This window comes from Botrytis fragariae (assembly GCF_013461495.1).
Source record: "Botrytis fragariae strain BVB16 chromosome Unknown tig00000001, whole genome shotgun sequence".
In the NCBI taxonomy this organism is placed as follows: Eukaryota; Fungi; Ascomycota; class Leotiomycetes; order Helotiales; family Sclerotiniaceae; genus Botrytis; species Botrytis fragariae.
The window spans coordinates 2,966,467-2,984,024 of NW_023500987.1; the positions used below are offsets into that span (position 1 = coordinate 2,966,467).

Below are 17,558 nucleotides of genomic sequence, written 5' to 3' on the forward strand. Positions count from 1 at the left end.
TTCTCTTGAAAAAATGTCCTTTTATCAACTTTTTCTCTGCAGCAAAGTTACTCAGGAAGATAACAGTTACGTCCAATCCAAGTTTTCTCTCCAGCATTCTCAGACATTCTCTCAATCCTACTGATCTCATATTGAAAGAGCGTGAATCACAACCAGGAACGATATCATATGGTTAACACTAATCTTTGGGGTCTGCCGTAACCTGCACACTAGCGTAACTCTAGCCCGTTGACCATAAGCTAACCTTAAGTGAATTAGATTACGCCGATCTTTGAAGCTATTTCAACGGTCCCCGTTCTTGAATTCTTACTTTTAAACTTACACCACAACACACTTTTTCGCAACCACAACGCGGCAATACTTTGCTTCCTTCTTTATATCTTTGTTCTCCCTTAAACCAAACCTTCTCTTGTGAACAGATCGATCTTCGCAATGTCTTTCCAACAACAACAACCTTACGATCCTGCCCAACAAGGTGGCTACGAACAGAATAACGGTAACGGTGCTATGCCACCACCACCAATGCAGCAACAACAGCAGCAGCAAGGTGGCATGCCTGCCGGCGACGGTGGCTCACCAGCTCCATTTGCGCAGCAAGGTGCCGGCGTTGAAGGCTCTTCAGGCAGCGTCACAGGAGATGCAAAGACAACCCTCTGGTAAGTTTCAAGTTTCTCTTCTATTTTGGCTCGATTTGATCTCTTGTGATCTTATCACTGGCTTTATCATTCCTCTTCCCTCTTTCCCTTCTTCGTTGCTTCTATGTCTTGATCATAGATCGAGCATATTTATGTCTTGCACGCCGCATTGCGTGGTGCCAGACCGTAAATGTACTCGATCTATAAGTTCAATTCATTTGCAAGATTGCACATCTTTTTGATCCGATCTACATCATGGTTATGATCATTGCTGTATTGTTGTACTGCTTTTGATCAACACCAAATTCTTCACACAGTCGGTCTACGATTTGATCTCTACTAACACATTACAATAGGATGGGTGAGCTTGAGCCATGGATCGACGAGAACTTCATCCGCAGCGTCTGGTTCGGAATGGGCGAGCAAGTTAATGTCAAGATGATTCGTGACAAATTCTCTGGGTAAGTCATTCTCATCGATACCACACTTTCAACCAAGAAGTATTGTCTAACTGTGTTCCCATCAATTTAGAAACGCCGGTTATTGTTTCATCGACTTCACTTCCCCAGCTGCTGCTGCGAAGGCTTTATCCTTGAACGGATCCATGATTCCAAACACCACTCGACCATTCAAGCTCAACTGGGCCTCAGGTGGTGGTCTTGCCGATCGTCGGTCAGAATCCCGGTTCATATACCTCTTTTCCTCTGCTTTGCGCTTTCTTGAATGATTTGCTGACTATTTACAGTGATGACCGTGGACCAGAATTCTCTATCTTTGTTGGCGATCTTGGCCCCGAGGTAAATGAATACGTCCTTGTGTCATTGTTCCAGGCCAGATTTCCCTCTTGCAAATCAGCCAAGATCATGACAGATCCCATTTCTGGAATGTCCCGTGGCTATGGCTTTGTTCGCTTCGCCGAAGAGGGCGACCAACAACGTGCTCTGACTGAGATGCAGGGTGTTTACTGTGGCAACAGACCCATGCGCATTAGCACTGCCACACCCAAGAACAAGTCTGGCGGTGCTGGACCAGCAGGTATGCAGATGCAAGGCGGCGGTGCTGGTGGTATGCCCGGTGCCATGGGAGGTGCCCCAGGCATGTATGGAATGGGTGGTGGCCCACCAATGGCTGGATACTATGGTACTCCTCAACCAATGAATCAATTTACCGATCCAAACAACACAACCGTGTTCGTCGGTGGTTTATCTGGCTACGTCACCGAAGACGAACTCAGATCTTTCTTCCAAGGATTCGGGGAAATTACCTACGTCAAGATTCCACCCGGAAAGGGCTGCGGATTTGTCCAATTTGTTCAACGACACGCTGCTGAGATGGCCATCAATCAGATGCAAGGCTACCCAATTGGCAACTCTCGTGTTCGTTTGTCTTGGGGACGTTCCCAAAACAACTCCGGACCAGCCGGAACCCCATACCGACCTGCTCCTCCACCTCCTCACTACCAACAGATGGGTATGCCACAACAGCATAACCCTTACAATGGTTTCCAACCTTTACAGGTAAGATTTGTGCCTCCTTCAATACACTTTCAAGCTGACAATTTGTAGTAAGCATACATCTTCTTTCGCGAATGGAGTTTAGTGTAGCATGGCGTCTTTCTGCACTGGGCTTGCCATTTTTCGGGGCTTTACTTCTTCGCGTCCAACGCCTGGATAACTCTTTCTCGTCTTAGCGTTACTTCAAGTATCGGATGGGTGGGAATCTGCGTTTTCCAATGATGCCCATGTATAAGCATAGACTTTTCATGCGACCACGATCTTCGCTTTCTCTTTTTTTCCTTCTACACATGTAATCTCACTGCTCTGCTGCTTAGTCTGCTCACTTATCTTTTTCCACTGGCGGATTTTTAATCGTCGACGAGATCTGTTTGGGCAGCTTTGCACTCGTGCATTGAAGCAGCTTTTTCCTATTCTGGACTTTATCCACAAAAGCTCAAAAGTTTAGACTCTCTTTTTTAAATAGGAGTATCGCGGCTTGTGCGGACTCGATTACAAATGTATTCTTCATCCATTATTTGATTTTGCAGACCATTTGTTTCCTTTTTGGTCACATACACTTGTTATGTATCATCCCTATGTTTTGTGCTGTTGCCTGTGCGATGATAAAAAAATCTCCCTACAAAGATTAACTTCAAATTACTGGACTTGTAGCATTTATCCTTAGCTTGAGGCACTGCTTATTTCATCATCTGAAGTATCGGATAAACACTCATTTCTTACTATTTCCATGCTGCTTTTTTTTTCGACGTCCATATCCAACATGGCATTTTGCTAATGTGTTTAAAATAGACCAGGTCAACAGAGTCACCAACAACCGGCCGCCGCCTATAACGCTGGATACCAACATCAGCAACAACCATCCGGTGGTCCGATTGCTAACGGTGGCTTTAGTAATCAAGCTCCTTATGCCTAAGTAACTATAGTCGCGCGCAGTCTTTCTCAAATTGGTCGTCTTTCGCGGATACCCTTCGGCATACTTCTACGATTTGGGTTCTTCGATCTTTCATTGGTTTCTCTTACACTACTGCAAGATACCCTGCTGCATCTAGGATACTTTAATGACGCTTGCTCTCAATTTCATGGGATTGACAACAATAATGGTGGATGACTCGGCTTTTATGGTTTATGGTTATGGTTTCTTTTGAATTTTACCCAATTTTTCCTTTCGTTTACCACTTTCGACAATTCACGACTCTGAAACGTCTCACAATTCGATGACAATTTCCCAGCGAGCTTTACTTACAAATTACATTACCTCGATACATACCTTGGCGAAAATGGAAAGGCGTCATGGCTTGGTGCATTATAGTACATCGATCATGATACCACTCTTGCGTGCATGGATGGGGGCCTGGACGGCATTGCTTTTAGGTGTGCGGCGTGATATTCATCTAATTTACTACGTGGTCTTTCTCTATTTTCGAATCTCTTTCTTTCCAGTACATAGCCGCGACGGAGGATCTTTTACGTCTTTACTCTTCTTCTTTGATGGAATTTACACTAGTATGTTAGTGGCATTTCGGGCTTTCGGGAAAAGTTGATGGATGGATTGATGGATCATGTTGTTGCGTGGTCTTCGTCGGAGGGCTTGATATTTATTTTACCTCTCTTGATTTGAAATCTTCTCGGGAATGGCATGGTGCAGCGTAGCATCGTATAAATATAGTTGCAGTGGTTCATCAGCGAGAAAGCTTTTAGGCATTGGTTGAAGGAATTTACGGGCTGGTTTGAGATGTGGAACGCGTGTCGTCTGTTAGTCAAGAATTAAGAGATTCATTCGTTGTCTTTTGTCAAGATCTGCTTGGTTTTAATCATGGTGATTTGTGAATGTGTATGCAATATGACTTTGCTTGGGACTCCGCGCCATCACATGTAGAGTTAAGCTTGTTTAAAAGGAGAAATGGTAGCTGCGAGGTAAAGCGGATGGACATGGGTCATTTTCCTCATGCCAACACTCATCCCTTCTACTTTTTGATATCTGGAAATTCCAAGTTTCAATTCCCATTCTCATTCCCAATCCTACTTTTATGCATACCTAGGTAGCTCCCTTGAATTGAAACCAAAACTCATATATCTCTCGTTCTTGATAATTTGTGATGGTGGCAGCTGGAAGAATCTTGAAAAGTTTGTGTTGTGTTGTGTTATATCGTTGGAGGGGAGGGGGAGGGAGAGGCGCAGTGGGAGGGAAGGGAGACAGAGAGAGGAGGGGAATAGAGGGGAAATGATATTATGATATGCGGGTATGAAGATGTGGAAATGTGGAAATGTGGAGATATGTAGTGTGCATGGGGAAAGTGTGTAATATGTAGTGTGTAGTGTGTAGTGTGTAGTGTGTAGTGTGTAGTGTGTAGTGTGTAGTGTGTAATATATATATATATATATATATAAAGTGGGAAGTAGAAGTCGTGGCATTTCTTTGGTTCGTTGGTTCTTTGGCTCTTTGCGGAGTGAGATGGTGAGAGGAATGTGTTCTTGGGGGGTGGGGAGATGTAATATGATGGGATGGCGTTGTTAGAGGAAGGGATGTGGGGGGTTGGAGGGGGGAATGAGGGGATGAGGATGTGGGTTTTTGAGGGAGAAAGGTGATGTGTGTGTTTACGCAAATGGGAATGTGCAAATTCAGTTGTCTATCTATATCGATCAATAGAGAGGAAGGATCAGGCACGAAGTATAAGCTTAGATGCGTTAGCAATGGAAGTCAATGGTAATCAGGACGTGAGATGAAAGAGGAAGAGAAAGAGATGCGGTATTTGGAGAGTACGCAGCTGTTTCGGGAGTGCAAATCTGGTCAGCAGATAGGAGATACTGGAAGAGCAGGTAAAGCTTCAGGGGCATCAGTGGGATGTGTAACATGTTACAGTTTATCAAGGACACAGTTTGAAAGAAGGAGCTAGAATACCAGAATCGATTTGATCAAGGCGGAGGATAAGATTATGATATCACCAGCAAGATCTCAGAGAATAGAAAGTGTTCATGTTATGGCTCATTTGCTCAGTTACCTAGCATGAAAATTTTGATTCGTCCATAGAATAAAAGACTCGATACAAATAATATTGATCACTCAATGTATTGTGTAGCACTGTCTAAAAAGAATTAAAAGATCATCACTTCCTAACCTTCCTAGCATGCTTGACCAGATTCTCAATAACCCCCTCAAAGGCCTCCCTATCGCCTAGCTTTTCATCAGTCCTCATCGTCCAATAGTCTAATACTTCTTTCGCTAAAACTTCCATTTCCTCTAGCTTTTTCACGTGTCCTTTCAACTCATCCATTGTTAAGCCTTGTAGAGCTTCTTCAGTAATCTCACATGTTTGACGTGCGGATACTAAATCTAATTGAGGGGCAGGTGGAGGACCCTTTCGGCGTCGACTGTCAGAGCGAGCAGGCTTGACATTGCCTTGTGAGTCAAGGGAAGTAGAAGAAGAGGATTTGATACGATCTATGGAACTGTCGAGAGAGCCAGAGGATGATGGATGCAAGGATAGGGAGGGGAGGATGAGTTTCTTTTGTGTGGAAGCTGGAAGGATTTCATCCAGAGATACGGGAATACCTAGACTGACGAGGAAAAGACGACGAATACGGGATCGAATCCAATTTGGTGGCTGAAGGGGTGGTGGAGCTACGAGTTGTGACCAGAGTGATGCGGATCGTGGTGTGAGGAATATGGGATTCGGATTTTCAAGAGGTGGGAGGACTGATATGTCAATTGTGTCGGAGGGGAATATATGGTCGAGGTAGGGTTCTGTTGCAGAGCGAATATCCTCGGGGGCATTGAGATCTGTCAGGTCAAAGGTGGGCTGAACAAAATACTTATGTTAGGACTGAGTGTACTATTGTTGCATACGGAAAGTAGACGACTACTTACAAAAGAAGGAACTACAGGAATTGGTAGAGAAGATTGAGTTACTTCAGGCTCTTGAAATCCATCATCAAAATCACCAAACTCTGCATCTTCCTCTCCTTCCTCAAAATCATCGAAATCATCCCCAAAACCGCCATCGTCTGCATCGTCTCCACCATCTCCACCATGACCATCATCTCCGTCTTCTTCTTCATTATATTCTTCTTCTACGGCTTGGCTCGCTGCCGCCGAAGAGCTTTGACGTCGTAGACTTAAGGACGGGGAGCTAGATTCTAACTCAGTCAATAACTCTGAAGGTGTTTGGAAACCATTGTTAATACATACCAGGTACATCAGCTACCTCAACTATGTCGTCCGGTTGAGCGTCTTCCTTTCGTAATTCATATGCGGCGGTACCGGGAATTTCGCCATGACTTGGTTCAGAGTCTATCCTCTCAACTACAGTCTTGGGAATTGGTAAGTCCCCTGGTGTACTACCAGCTCTTGATCTCGTTATACCAGTCGTGTTAAGAGTATTGGAGCGACTGCGACCAGGAGTTGAGTCCAAGACCAAGTCCGGGACTGCGTCAGCTTTACGCTTTTCATACGCTGGGGTACCCGGGACTTCTCCATGGCTAGGAGTATCGGGGTCTATCTTCTCAACGACAGTGATGGGAATGGGTAAGTCACCCGGAGTTGAAGGTCGTCGAGCTCGTGCGATACTATCAAATTCTGGAGCCATTGCAACCTGATCAGGCTCAGCATCCTCTGCTCTCATATTATATGCTGGTGTGCCCGGAACTTCTCCATAACTTGGTTCATCGTCGACTTTCTCAATTCGAGTAGTGGGGACAGTGGGTGAGGCTGCAGTGGATGGTTCTAGACCAGAGTGTGCATCTGAAAAATGGTCTTCGGAATCCGAAGATTCAACAGTTTCTAAGTAACAAGAATGTTAGAACAAATCAATTTATGTAAACTTCCGAGGGTATGTTCTGCATTAAGACCATTCTATCCTCATCGTCGCAAAAACAATAGAGAGTGTTGAAACTTAGTTTCGTCGGCCTTACCTGCAAGTTCGTGTGCGCCTGGGTCCTCAATGCTAGTCCTTGTAGGAGGTTCTAGACTTCCGTGGTCTTCCTCAGCCATGATTGATGATACCAGCGAGATATCAGCGATAACCTCGATAGAAAATCTAAGTCAATAGACAAAATGGTCTGGAGGTACGATTAACGTGTTGGCAATGTAGACTGAGTAGTGAACAAGAGAAAGTCTAATCCAAAGGGGGAACAATGACAACTGCTCCCTTCTCGGTCAATGATAGCAAGAGCTCCGATCATTCTGTTGTTCACTCGCTTAATTTTTGATTGAGGCGCGATACAGTACCAAAAAGTCGCGCTGGGAAAGGCTAAGAAAGATAAAAGACTTCAATTTCACGCGCTTTGAAATGCGCAAGGCTGATTAAATCAATTCGGTTATTGCAGAAGCTGTACCTCAATTCAATTTAACATTGAAGAATATTATATTGCTGATCATCTCGATTCCCTTACAAATAATCAGCTTCTGATCTGGTATAAACAATCAACAACATCGGAAAATCTTCCTTCCTCGGTTTCGATTCGCATCCCTATTTTTAAAGCTCAACAATAATATCTACAAGATGTCTGGATTTACATTCGGCAACACTGGAAGTTCCGGCGGGGGATTGTTTGGTGGGGGAAGTGCTAGCAACCCTCCTAATAGCTCTGGAGCTGGACTATTTGGAGGTGCGCCAGCTACATCTGGGGCCGCACCATCATCTCTATTCGGCGCACCAAAACCAGCTGGAGCACAAGCACCGGTCTTTGGAGGAGCAGGAGCATCAAACACAGGAGCTGCAAAGCCAGCCGCTGGAGGTATCTTTGGCCAAAGCACAGGAAATGCCCCCAATGCCACGTCTTCTTTCAGTTTTGGAAAGCCTGCTGCTAGCACCACACCTACAACTTCAGCAGGAGGTGGAATTTTTGGTGGAGGAGGTGCAGCTGCAGGTGGAAGTGGAGGTTTTAGTTTTGGAGGGCCCAAGCCAGATGGTGCTTCAACGCCAACAACGGAGAATAAACCCGCAACTCCTACGGGGGGTATGTTTTCAGGAATGAACAAGCCAGCAGCAGGAGGTGGTATGTTTGGAGGAGCAGCTTCGAGTACCCCAAGTCTAGGATCAACAACACCAGCACCAAGCAAGCCTTTCAGTTTTGCATCCACAACCCCAGCAGGACCACCACCTACAAATAATGCACCGGCTGCGAGCACAGGTAACTTGTTTGGCGGAGGTGCTCAATCACAATCAGCTGGAGGTCTGTTCGGAACACCAAAACCAGCAGCCGCATCACAACCCACACAGACACCCGCTGCACCAGCCCCTACTGGTGGTCTTTTTTCCAGCGGCACTCCTGCAGCTGCAGCTCCTACTAGCAACTTGTTCGGCGGTGGTGGTGCTACAAAGCCTGCTGCGCCTAGCGGCAACATGTTTGGTGGAAATAAGCCTACTGCTTCAGCAGCTCCCCCTGCCAGTTCGACACCTGCGGCGACTACAGAAGCTGCTAAGCCAGCCCCATCTTTCAGCTTCCCTTCTGCTACTCCAGCAGCTAGCACCCCTGGAACACAAGCTTCTACCACTCCCGCTCCCGCAGCTTCTGCTACCAGCAGTCTGTTTGGAAAACCCAATCCAGCTACATCTACACCCGCGCCATCTGCATCTGCCCCAGCGCAAACACCATCGCTTTTTGGAAACGCTGCTCCTACTAGTGCTGCAACTACTTCCACTCCTGCACCGGCTGCTACAACATCAAGTTTGTTTGGCGCAGCTAAATCATCAACTCCCGGTACTTCTGGCCCAACCAACACCAGCACTCCTGCTCCTGCCTCATCGACCGCAAATGCGGGCTCTGCAAATCTAGATCAACGAGCCGGAGCAAATGCTGGCTCTGGGGCGGCAGGAAACGCAGCATCTCTAGGAGCTTCTACGGCTGGCCCAAGACCGGAATTATCTCGTCTTAAGAACAAAACTATGGATGAAATCATCACCCGATGGGCATCTGATTTAGCGAAATACCAGAAGGAATTCCAAGAACAAGCAACCAAGGTAGCTCAGTGGGATCGTCTTTTGGTCGAGAATGGAGATAAGATTCAAAAACTATACAATACTACCTTTGAGGCTGAACGATCAAGCGCAGAAGTCGAACGACAACTAGCAACGGTGGAGGGCCAGCAAGCCGAACTTGAACAGTGGCTCGATCGTTACGAACAGGAGGTTGATGAAATGTTCAAAAATACAGCTGTTGAAACACTACAAGGACCAGATCAGGAGCGTGAGAGAACCTATAAGATGGCGGAGAAATTGGCGGACAAACTTGATGAAATGGGCAAAGATCTTTCTACTATGATTGAAGCTATGAATGAGGCATCTGCTACTTTGAACAAGAGCACCAAGTCTGATGATCCAGTAAGTTACTTTAATCTATACATCAGGTTTATAAAGGATTCCACTAATCAAATGTGCCTACAGCTTTCCCATATCGTCCGAGTCCTTAATTCACATCTCATGCAATTACAATGGATTGATCAGAATGCGAAAACACTACAAGAGAAAGTGGAGGCGGCGCACAAATTGGGACAAAGTATGAGTGCAAATGGTCTTGGTGGAGCGGATGGTGATGCCGCAGATCACTTCTATAGATCTTTTATGGGCAGAAGATGAAGGGCCGAGGTTGAAGAATAAAGCTTGACAAAGCAGGTAAAATAGAGGCCGACAAGTTTGTACTGGCGTGCTGAATGGATGTTTGGGCGTTTTGATTTGGCAGGAAATACATTTGCAAATTCATGCATGGATGGTCTATTTTGAGGGGAGCATATGTGGATAATGAACATGGAAGACCGAATACCGCAAGCCTTCAATAAATGATTGAGGAGAGAAGAGAGATACAAAAGGATTCACATATCTCAAGGCGGCGAGTACGTGGATGTAAGAACCGGAGCAGGAGTGTTCTAATGAGCATTTTTGTGTATAATAGATAGCATGAAGCAAGAAAGAATAGAAACTGATCAAGCTCATAACCAATTTTGTTCCATAAAATGGGATTAACTTGGCTTGACACACGTAGGAATTCTGCAACCACGTTGAGAGGCAATGATCGTATCATACAATCAATAATTTCACCAACTATAAACGACCATAATTTCATCACAATCCTGATATCATATCTCATTTTGTTCAGTCTTGCTCGACTTAAACGATCCCCTTCCCCCCTTCCCCCGCGCCCATCCACACATGAAGTTTTTTTATTTTTGCAAATTTTCAAGTTGATTTAGCTGGTAATGAACCAAAGCATTTAGTATTTTCTTCTTTCTTTAATTCTGCAAAGAGAGAAAAAGGTAAGAGAAACAGAGGGGATGGGAATTAAAAGACTTGATTGCATTTAGAGAAGAGAGGAGTCCATCGACGGAAAACAGTACTTCTCAAATTCTGACTATGGATATATGGACGAAAGCTCGAAGTTTTTTCTAAAAGTATGTGTATACTTACTTCTGTTCGCCACCAGATTGCTTCTCGATTTCGGAACTGGAGGGAGAAGAGATTAGTATGAGTGGATTGAGTATGGATGCAGAATTGGGGACAGAGAGGGGGTAGAGGGTGGTATGAGGTGAGAAGGGCATTCTTACATGTGGTCCTCGAGTTTCTTCAAGTGATCACGTTGTTCGGTAATTTTCTTCCTCAACTCCAAAAGTTTCTCGTTCTCGCGCTGACGGATGGTGTAATCCTCATTGGCCTTTTCGCGTTTGGTAAAGGCATCTCTGGAGAAGAGTTTGTTAGTTCTGTAGCTGCAAATGCGGATGGGAGCTTACCCTTTCCTTTGCGGAACTCAATATCGCGAGGATAGTCAAGTGGTAGCATCGGAAGGGATGGAAAACTTACTGTTGGCCGCCAAATCTGGCAGCGCCGGTGTCTCCCTCGCCCATTGTGCGTGCTGATACAGTAAATGCTCTAGCAGCTGGGATGGATGTGCGGACTGCTGGTCGCATGGCAGAGTTGATTGCAAGACGATACATGATGATGATTATATTTGAGGTTTTTTTTCTCGTGGTGGTATTTCGAAGGTAGAAAGATGACGGATGTATTTGAGGGGTTGTTCAATTGGTGGTATGATTCTTTATGAAATGATTTGCTGGATGATGCTGAAGTAGCTTGCGGGCTGGAAGCTTGGATAGAAACTCTTGGATGTGAAAGACGTAATTGTGCCTTGAAATCGAGGTTGTGAGGGGAAGGATCAGGTCAAGATCAGGTCATCGTCATGATCAGCTGTTTTGAATGGGGAATCATGGCTGCTTTAAAGGTATGTGGGGATGAATGTGCGCAGAACGAGTGCTCATTCACCGAAAAATGAACAGAGCACGACTAAAGTGGCATGAATATGTCTTCTTGCTGCTAGGTAATCAAAAACCTCCAGCTACTCCGTATATCAATTTCATGTGATGGACTACACTGTACTCTTGTTAGAGACGGCAAAGTTTCAACTTGAAGGACTTGGATACTGCTTTGCTCGATTGTTGATTTACTACTGTGATATTACCTACCTATCTAACCACAGTGGACTTGTGTTATGAACCACTCCGTACTCTATAAATAATACTACTCTGCCCCACTACCTACCTGGGCAGCATTCCTGAAATTCGTAACTCTCATACCTGTTTGGAAGTAGGATCTAGGTATATCGGACTCTGACAGAAATCAACCGGGTTGTGGGTATCGATTGAAGAACAGAACATACTCGGTGTCGAATACAACATCTACTCAAGCCTACTTGACTATGTAGAACTCCATTGACGATGTACCGATATTGAAACAGCTATAATAAGGTTGTGCTCTTGTGCTTGTGCTTGTGGACGGTCTAACACCAAGCACAACGCAGCGGTAATACTAATAATAAATGCCATTCCAGATGCCAGAAACCAAGGCAGAACCGAACGTCTATGCTTTTAGACCTCATTTCTTAGCACTGCCACAATCGCCAAAAGTCAGTTCACATTACTTGGAAAGGAAGGAAAGGGAAAGGAAAGGGTTAGGGGATGGAAACAGAAACAGAAACGCCCAACACCTCGAGCAAATGACCAAAAAGCCTTCCATCTTCGGACAAATTTAAAATTCGTGACAATGCAAATCTGGGTCAAGGTCAAATCATGTTACATTCATGCGACGGATAACCACTTTTAACGAACTGAATCTACCATTAACCAAGATTGGTCCAGTCCAGCAAGATGAACCAGGCATCTACAGAGTATTCATCAGCCCTGTTGAACTGCATGGAAAGCATCTCGAGCCGAACATCTCTGACTCTTATACTTGGGCTGGGTTGGGTTGCCTCGTTGGCTAACAGTGGAGATGTGGAAGTATATACATGTCAAGACTTCTCACACATATGGTAGTATTGGTATTCGTGTCTCGTGTCTCGTGTCTCGTGTCTCGCTCTCCCTCTCTGCCTCTTAGATCTTGCGTAAGGAAGACGACTATAAAGACAATAAAAAGGGGGACCTTGAGATGTCATTTGTATGAAGATTGTTCAATGCTCAGTGTTCTTATATTGGAAAAAGAGTTGTCTGATTCAACTCAACTCAAGCGTCTAGATACCCCGAAACCCACATAATATAACGCATGAACAACAGTCAAAAGAAAAGAATCTCAACCATTTTGCCCGTACATACAGTAGATGAATTCACTTAAGAAGTTGATTTCTGATTTAGTTTGTTCCAATTAACTCTTTCCCCTCTCCCCCTCATGAAGGAATTAATAAATTGAATTTATACCATCCAAGTAATTTTACAGAATAATACATAAAACACTGAGCCCCTTTTACGATCTCGACGTTATCCGTTCACATTCATTCATTCATTCCCTTTACCTCGCAGATCGCTTCCCATCTTCTAAAAGTGGCACTAGTGCGTCCTTCCAGCAACTTCCTCACGGCCTACGGTACCTACCACTTTCTCTAATCGAGAAAACCATCCCAAGAACCAAAACCAACACACAAACACATTTCCCACGTCGCATAACATCCTACGTTTTTCTTCCCATTTCAGTTTGTGAGATCTCTTTCCTAAAGACTTAAAATAATATCATAAAAAGATACTCAGGTAAGATCTTCATTTCCCCTCAAAGCCTTTGGATCCGTCATCTGTTTTCTCCCTCTGCCCAATATCTCCATCTTCCAACGCCATCAACAAACAATCACTATGTGCTACATCATATGGTCCTTGTCTACTCGACTCGAAGGGTGGACTTTTCCATTCATTTGCAAACCACCAATCATTCAACGACTCTTCGCCTTTCACCATTGCCCCTCCGAAAGACTGAGGGGTACTTGTTGCTTTTGCCTTCAGCAAATCAACCCTCGAATTCATCATACATAGTAAACTGCATCGATTGGCGTGTTCTCACTCGCAGATGGAGATTTGGCGCATGCAGAAGTGGTCGGGCCAAATATCGGTGACAGCCCAGTCACGTCAAACACTAGCACAGTCGCAATTGTCTATTGGATTTCGACCATTTCAACAACAAGAAACACAACCTTTAGTTTTGAGCAAACGATAACTAACAAATCTATCTCAACAGATCTACAAATCGCAGTCATGGGTTACGAAGATTCCGTCTATCTCGCCAAGCTCGCCGAGCAGGCTGAGCGATATGAAGGTATGCAGATTTACGGTCTTTGATCGAAGCGTATGAATACTAACAGTAGGAATAGAGATGGTCGAGAACATGAAGTCCGTCGCCTCTGAAGACCAAGAACTCTCCGTCGAGGAGCGTAATCTTTTGTCTGTTGCATACAAAAACGTTATTGGTGCCCGTCGTGCATCATGGAGAATCGTCACTTCCATTGAACAAAAGGAGGAGTCAAAAGGCAATTCATCCCAGGTTACTCTCATCAAGGAGTACCGTCAAAAGATTGAAGCCGAACTTGCCAAGATCTGCGAAGATATCCTCGAGGTTTTGGACAAACACTTGATTCCTTCTGCCAAGAGCGGTGAATCTAAAGTCTTCTACCACAAGATGTATGTAATTTGTCTTTTGAGCAATAAATTTCATTCAAAATCTCTTGCTAACGATATTACAGGAAGGGTGATTACCACCGTTATCTCGCTGAGTTCGCCATTGGTGACAAGCGAAAGGAGTCTGCCGACAAGTCTCTTGAGGCTTACAAGAATGCAACCGAAGTTGCTCAAACTGACCTTGCACCAACACACCCAATCCGTCTTGGTCTTGCCCTCAACTTCTCCGTTTTCTACTACGAGATCTTGAACTCCCCAGATCAAGCTTGCCATCTTGCCAAGCAAGCCTTCGATGATGCCATTGCTGGTAAGTCTCATTGTATCAAAAACATACACAAGTGATCTAACCGTATTTAGAACTCGATACCCTTAGTGAGGAGAGCTACAAGGACTCCACATTGATCATGCAACTCTTGAGAGATAACTTGGTACGTAAAACAATTCTCACGACGCGGTACGATTTCAAGTTCTATTACTAACAAAATGAACCTATTTAGACCCTCTGGACTTCATCAGAGGCCGAGCCAGCTACTACAGAGTCCGCTGCTGCACCTGCTGAGGCCAAGGAAGCCGAGGCCGCTGCACCAGCTGAGGAGAAGCCAGCTGCTGAATAGAGGATCATCGGATATGGCGTTGATGTTTGGTCGAATGGGCGTACGAGCGATGGAGGTTACGATTGGGTTTTGCATGTTTCGGCAGGCGAGATGAGCAGAGGACGAGCTTCATAAAGAGCTTTTGGGGGGTCTCACTCGCAACTTGCTTGCCTTTAGACTCTTTAATGCATCAAACCATACTGTACTTTCCCTTCCACACATCCTTTCGCTATTTTGCGAATGTCTCTCGATCGCCCAACATCTCTTTTCCTTTTTCCATTTTTTTGTTGAAGACCACTTCCACATGTCATTTCCCGGTTGTTGATAGGTTGCGGCCTGGCACTTTTTTATCAAATCGATTAGACTAAAAAAAAGTAGCAAATCCATAAAACCAGTACAAAAAGTCGATGATATGATAGTGCAATGTGAGATGAATTGCATGTGAGTTAGCATGCACAACAAAGTAAAGTATAGGAGATCTACCGGTGAAAGTGATTTGGTGGGTTCTCTTGATCAAATTTGGAAATTCCCCGTTTACCAGGTGGAAAGGGCTGGAGATTTATACATGACTTTGAAGTGACTATGTGGTTCTCAGGTGTCTCGATTGGTGAGTGACATTTTCTGAGCTTGCTCGACTGATAGGCTGGTGGCGTGTAATAGTAAAATGATGTTGGGATCGGAGTTGGAGTTGAAGTTGGAATCGAATGGAAGGCCGTGTTCTACGGGGTGTAGACGGATGTACACTGATGGGCGGTGTGCGGGATTTGGAAAAGGGAAAGATAAATCTGCTGTTTGTTGGTTTGGTAGTGTGATGCGATGAAGGATTGTATAGTTGGTTTCTTTGGGAGGGGGAGGGGAATGCTTGGTTTGTGGTCGTGGGGGTTAGGGGGTGGAAGGGGGAGGTGGGAAGGTGGGAAGGTGGGAAGGTGGGAAGGTGGGAAGGTGGGAAGGTGGGAAGGTGGGAAGGTGGGAAGGTGGGAAGAGTGAAGAAAGGAATTTGGTGGGGTTGGTGGATAGAGTGGAAGGTTGAGTGAGAGGTTGAGTACTGGTTACTGGGTACTGGGTGCTTGGGAGTTGGTATGGTGGGATTATGGGGAGATGGGATGAGGAGGGAGGGATTGAAATACTTGGAATGGGAGGATGGTGGGTGGTTTGAAGGTGAATTGGGGAGAAGGAGATGGGATTCTAGAACAATTATGGATGCGATGTGGTTGTGGATGCATATGACGAGATCAAAACATACGAAGAGTGGTTTGAGAGAAAGCAACATATTGAGATGATGTTCTATCTAACGCCAGGTGTCGCTGGCCATTATGGAAGATTCACATGTCCTTAGAGGTTTCCATTGGGTCGTATTGTGAGATCAAGGTAGGGCTGATATTGATCATGGGAGCTTCGATTTCACAGACCTAGCATGCGTTGAAGAGCGTCTGGTTGGCCAAATGAACGATGCCCTAAGCTGTAGGAGGGGATCTTACACCCGGAACAGGAATTTGATAGGCATCCTGAATGTGTTTCCTCGTAGCCGAAATAAAACAAACAGACATTTGCCGGATGAATGTAAAACATGATGTCTCGTTGGCTGCTTATAACTATCTCGACGAAGTTTATTCGACCATCCTGCCCTGTGCAGCCAATCCGACTCTTTAGCCCTTTCCAAGACCCTGAAGCACGGGTGGAATCTTACTTGCATGCATCAATACCTTGGATGACCGTGGTGCAGAGAATCCCTTCCGGTTGGCTTGGTGCATGGATCCTGTACGAACTTTCTTGGGGAGTGGTGGGATGATGAGAGTCAGTGGAGTGGGAAGGAGGGTATATGATGGCGTAGTAATACTTCGAGGAGAGTCTGATGATTGGAGGTGGAACATGGTTCACTGCATTGGGGGGGGCTCGCTTAGAGGATTGAAATGCATAGATTTAATAGATTCATAACCACTTGTCTCTTGGTGAAGGGGACTTGAAGATTGGAAGAGCTTTATAGATATTGGTGGTTGTTTAAATTCTCTCGAAACATGCTTTATGGTTTGGTGAAGGTTGTTGAAGGGTTGAGGGTTGATGGGTTGAAGGGTTGATTGGTTAATTACTTACATCTACACAGACTTCTCGGCCATGTATGGTCTTGAATAGTACAGAGTCTTCACAGCCAAGAAGAAACGAGCCATCGGGGGTTACACTTCACATGGCATAATGATATAGATATATGTTCCTGTTGTGATTGCAATACAGCATCTAACTGCTCATCTAGAAGAATAAAGAATTGTTGACGGAAATGTTTATTTCGTGTCGAGATCCAAGGGAAATCCCTCTTCTATACTTTTCACAAGCAAGCATAAACGTGGAGCGTGGGGGGGTAGGATTGAGAAGGTCACACACACACACACACACACAACGCTATTATTCTGTATTCATAGTCACCTTGTCTCAAGAGGAAAGTAAGATGTGAGTGGTTCAGCTGATGTTGAGTGTATTGTCAACCGATGATTGCTTTCCGCGCTTGCCTCCATTTGCAATACTCGTGGTGTTGAAGACGATAATCTATGGAGAGAGTTGTTTTGTGACATTCCTTCCAAAGTCAATGTACATGTCTACGCAACAGATTTTATATTGTATTGCGAGCACGAATCGGTAATATCCCACCTCCACCACAATGATCCGTAGTATCGCCTATAACAATTAGAGAAATCCAAAACGACTACGACCTGCCCTGCTCGCCCATCATTAAGTTTGGAAAGAAGTAGAAATAACTTTTTGATATTCTGATGTTGATATTTGTTTTTTCTACATCTAAAGCATCCGTTTACTTAACCACCTGCCCAATGGAAGACGGTTCGCACGGTCTCATTACATAAATAACAAAGTCACTCCCTGTGCTCCCCCAAGTATTGGTGCGATA

General features: G+C 44.9%; 5 protein-coding genes across 5 annotated transcripts; 3 read left to right on the top strand and 2 right to left on the bottom strand.

The window, feature by feature from the left end:
- Positions 1-432: 432 nt before the first annotated feature.
- Bfra_000915ca (putative mrna binding post-transcriptional regulator protein) lies at positions 433-2,234 on the top strand (the record flags this gene model as incomplete). Its single annotated transcript, XM_037331359.1, has 5 exons — positions 433-656; positions 992-1,096; positions 1,167-1,319; positions 1,381-2,152; positions 2,205-2,234. 5 exons carry the CDS (start codon positions 433-435, stop codon positions 2,232-2,234), a joined length of 1,284 nt encoding a protein of 427 aa, XP_037197692.1.
- A 3,022-nt stretch (positions 2,235-5,256) lies between these two features.
- Positions 5,257-7,139, bottom strand: Bfra_000916 (uncharacterized protein; the record flags this gene model as incomplete). The annotated part of the gene is made up of 4 exons (XM_037331360.1): positions 5,257-5,949; positions 6,018-6,286; positions 6,339-6,929; positions 7,061-7,139. The coding sequence occupies 4 exons, from the start codon at positions 7,137-7,139 to the stop codon at positions 5,257-5,259; spliced, it is 1,632 nt and encodes a 543-aa protein (XP_037197693.1).
- A 511-nt stretch (positions 7,140-7,650) lies between these two features.
- Bfra_000917 (putative nucleoporin nsp1 protein) lies at positions 7,651-9,726 on the top strand (the record flags this gene model as incomplete). The annotated part of the gene is made up of 2 exons (XM_037331361.1): positions 7,651-9,471; positions 9,535-9,726. The coding sequence occupies 2 exons, from the start codon at positions 7,651-7,653 to the stop codon at positions 9,724-9,726; spliced, it is 2,013 nt and encodes a 670-aa protein (XP_037197694.1).
- Positions 9,727-10,419: 693 nt separating this feature from the next.
- Positions 10,420-11,101, bottom strand: Bfra_000918 (putative mitochondrial atpase protein). The gene is made up of 3 exons (XM_037331362.1): positions 10,942-11,101; positions 10,689-10,820; positions 10,420-10,587 (listed from the first exon to the last, which is right to left on the bottom strand). The coding sequence occupies exons 1-3, from the start codon at positions 11,073-11,075 to the stop codon at positions 10,548-10,550; spliced, it is 306 nt and encodes a 101-aa protein (XP_037197695.1). The 5' UTR covers positions 11,076-11,101; the 3' UTR covers positions 10,420-10,547.
- Positions 11,102-13,050: 1,949 nt separating this feature from the next.
- Bfra_000920 (putative 14-3-3 family protein) lies at positions 13,051-14,898 on the top strand. The gene is made up of 6 exons (XM_037331363.1): positions 13,051-13,154; positions 13,633-13,710; positions 13,766-14,072; positions 14,135-14,376; positions 14,427-14,497; positions 14,567-14,898. Exons 2-6 carry the CDS (start codon positions 13,650-13,652, stop codon positions 14,681-14,683), a joined length of 798 nt encoding a protein of 265 aa, XP_037197696.1. The 5' UTR covers positions 13,051-13,154; positions 13,633-13,649; the 3' UTR covers positions 14,684-14,898.
- Positions 14,899-17,558: the final 2,660 nt, after the last annotated feature.